Raw genomic sequence first — 2,800 nt, forward strand, 5'->3', positions numbered from 1 at the left:
GACGATGTACAGAGCATGACTGAGAAGGTAAGCTCTGCCTGACTCAGAACTATACGTGCAGTAGGTTACGCACGTACCGACTTTCACACACAAACACAGTCCTCACAGTCAACACAGAACACAGGCATAAACAGACACACACACACACACACACACACACACACACACACACACACACACACACACACACACACACACACACACACACACACAAATATGCCTGCATACACTCACACACACACACACACATGCATACGTACATGCACACTCACACACACACATGCATACATACACACACACACATACACACAAACACACACACATGCATACATACACACACACACATACACACACACATACATGCATACATACATACACGCACACATAGTCACATACATACAATGACACACATATTACACACCCAGGCATATTACACATCCGCACCCATGAAGTCAGTTGTTGCTGTGTGATGGCTTCAGCGAGTTCTATAAACAGACTACACTGTGAGCCGTCTTCCCATTGGTCCACGGTGAGTAGAAACAAGACTGTCAAGAAAGATGGTGAGTGAAGCTGAGAAAGAAAACAGAAGATGTGTGTACAGGTGTCCACTCAGGCGTCCCGTCTCTGTTCACAGGCTGCGTACATCGTAGCTGAAGGTTTGGCCGGTGCCATGTTCTGGACTGTGGACTTTGACGACTTTGCAGACCAAGTGTGTGGGGAAGGTCCCTACCCTCTGATCCAAGCTATGAAGGCGGGCCTGTGGAGTCCTGGAAGTCAGCCGCTGACCTTGAGCCCAGCTAACGCGAGCTTGCCATCTCCTCAATCACCCACATGGTCGCCATCTTCTACGTCCAGTAGCACGGACATCATGAGTGGCGGGCACAGCTCAACGGCCACCCCGGGTAGGTCCAAAGTGTGAGAACCTTATCTGGCAAGTTTCAGTGTAGCTCTATCCTGAAGCCAACGGCCAGCCAGATGTGAATTCCTACTCTGAGAGCATCTCTAAACTCTCATAGTAGGTTTGGTTATAGTAGGATCTCTGCCTGGCACCGTGAAAGCGTTATGTTTCTTTCATGGTATTTTACCGTTTTTAGAGAGGTGGCCTGGAAAGTCTTTGAGAGTCATATGCACACTTAACTTAAATGCACAAATACATACATAGATGAGCATAACATGGCAGCAGAAATACTGAAAAGTCAGGAATTATAATGGCTGCTCTAATGAGTTTAAGTCATTTAGCTTTCAGTCATAGAGAAGTGCATGATGGAATGTGTCACACGGTTGCTTCTCGGCCCGAAGTTTCTTTATAGACACACATGTACTGATTCATCAAAGTATTCGGACTATTGTCATCTTCTATCTACTAAAGCTTATGTTGGTTGTCTCTCTACGTGTTTCCTAAAACCGACAAGAAAAAAAATTTCCCTGGAGAGTACTAAAGAGAATGCATCAGTAAAGATAATGATAAATGTGTGTACAATCTTGCCAGTAACAGAGTGGGAGCCTTGAAGTTGTGGAAATGTCAATGTTTCGTGCACAGTGTGTAAAATATCTTGTGTTCCTCGCAGGTGTCCATCATAATGAAAGCCATCACGTGATCGCCTGCTACTTTACCAACTGGGCCCAATACAGACCTGGTTTAGGCCTCTACTCAGTGGCTAACATTGACCCCTACCTTTGTACGGACATTGTGTACGCTTTTGCCTACATCGACACAGCCAGTCTGACCCTGACAACCGTAGAGTGGAATGATGCAGGTAGGTGTCTTACATATTAGCTAAAAGATCATTTCGCTAAGAACATTCACAGGCACAGAAACACACCCACATATAAATTACACCCACATTACACACACGCACTCTCTCAGACACATACCAACACACTGACAGGTGCACAGTCTTTCTCTTTCTAATGAATTCTTCCGTTCCCCCCTCCACAAAATACACACACACACACACACGCACACACACACACAAATACATACACACGCACAAACACACACATACACTCACATACACACACATACACAAGAAATATTTACACACAAACACACATGCACATCAGCATACACTGGTGTGATGATACTGAGTTTCATCTAGTGTTGCCATCCACAGATCTGTACGCACAAGTAATGGCTCTGAAGTCTGTGAACCCCGAGCTGAAAGTGCACCTGGCAGTGGGAGGTTATTCCATGGGAACCTGGCCATTTGAAAGCATCACAGCCTCAATGAGCAACATGGAGACGTTTGCTGGGAACGCCGCCTCTTTTCTACGTACTCATGGCTTTGACGGCCTGGATTTGGATTGGGAGTTTCCAGGCGCTTCCTTCAGAAGCCAGTTTTCCCAGCTGTGTGAAGCTCTGTTCCAGCACTTTAGTGTAGAAGCTCAGGCATCTGGCAAGCCCCGCCTGCTCTTGACCGCTGCTGTGTCCGGTTACAAGACAGAGATAGAGGCATCATATGAGCCACAGATCATTCAACAGTAAGTCTTAGTTACTTGATGCTTCGTCTCACTCCATATCCACCAAGACAATAATAGTTTTCATGGTATTGTGTAGAAGAATAAATGTGTTTGTTGAAAAAGCAGCCAAAACAAGACATGTGAAGTGTCTCAAACTACAATGATGTTTTTAAGAACCCACCCCCTGCTCCTTCCACACACACAGACACAAGTACAATTATGAAGCTAGAATAGGACTGACTGCGAGATGAATTTGAAGGACGTTAGTAGGAAACTGAGACGTGCCTTTCTTTGTAATTGTCTGGTTGTCAGTATCCGTGCGTGTTAAGCTGTTGCTCAT

General features: G+C 45.5%; 2 protein-coding genes across 2 annotated transcripts in view; both read left to right on the top strand.

The window, feature by feature from the left end:
- LOC106011595 overlaps positions 1–568 on the top strand; it is a 17,102-nt gene extending 16,534 nt beyond the window's left edge. The window contains exon 29 of the mRNA XM_013081757.1: positions 480–568. Within this exon, the coding sequence (XP_012937211.1) occupies positions 480–568 (89 nt within the window). The remainder of the gene's footprint in view (positions 1–479) is intronic.
- A 21-nt stretch (positions 569–589) lies between these two features.
- Positions 590–2,800, top strand: part of LOC101862266 (chitotriosidase-1-like) — a 3,542-nt gene continuing 1,331 nt past the window's right edge. The window contains exons 1-3 of the mRNA XM_005097076.2: positions 590–902; positions 1,569–1,757; positions 2,115–2,481. Of these exons, the coding sequence (XP_005097133.2) occupies positions 590–902; positions 1,569–1,757; positions 2,115–2,481 (869 nt within the window). The remainder of the gene's footprint in view (positions 903–1,568; positions 1,758–2,114; positions 2,482–2,800) is intronic.

This window comes from Aplysia californica, unplaced genomic scaffold (genome assembly GCF_000002075.1).
Source record: "Aplysia californica isolate F4 #8 unplaced genomic scaffold, AplCal3.0 scaffold00145, whole genome shotgun sequence".
In the NCBI taxonomy this organism is placed as follows: domain Eukaryota; kingdom Metazoa; phylum Mollusca; class Gastropoda; order Aplysiida; family Aplysiidae; genus Aplysia; species Aplysia californica.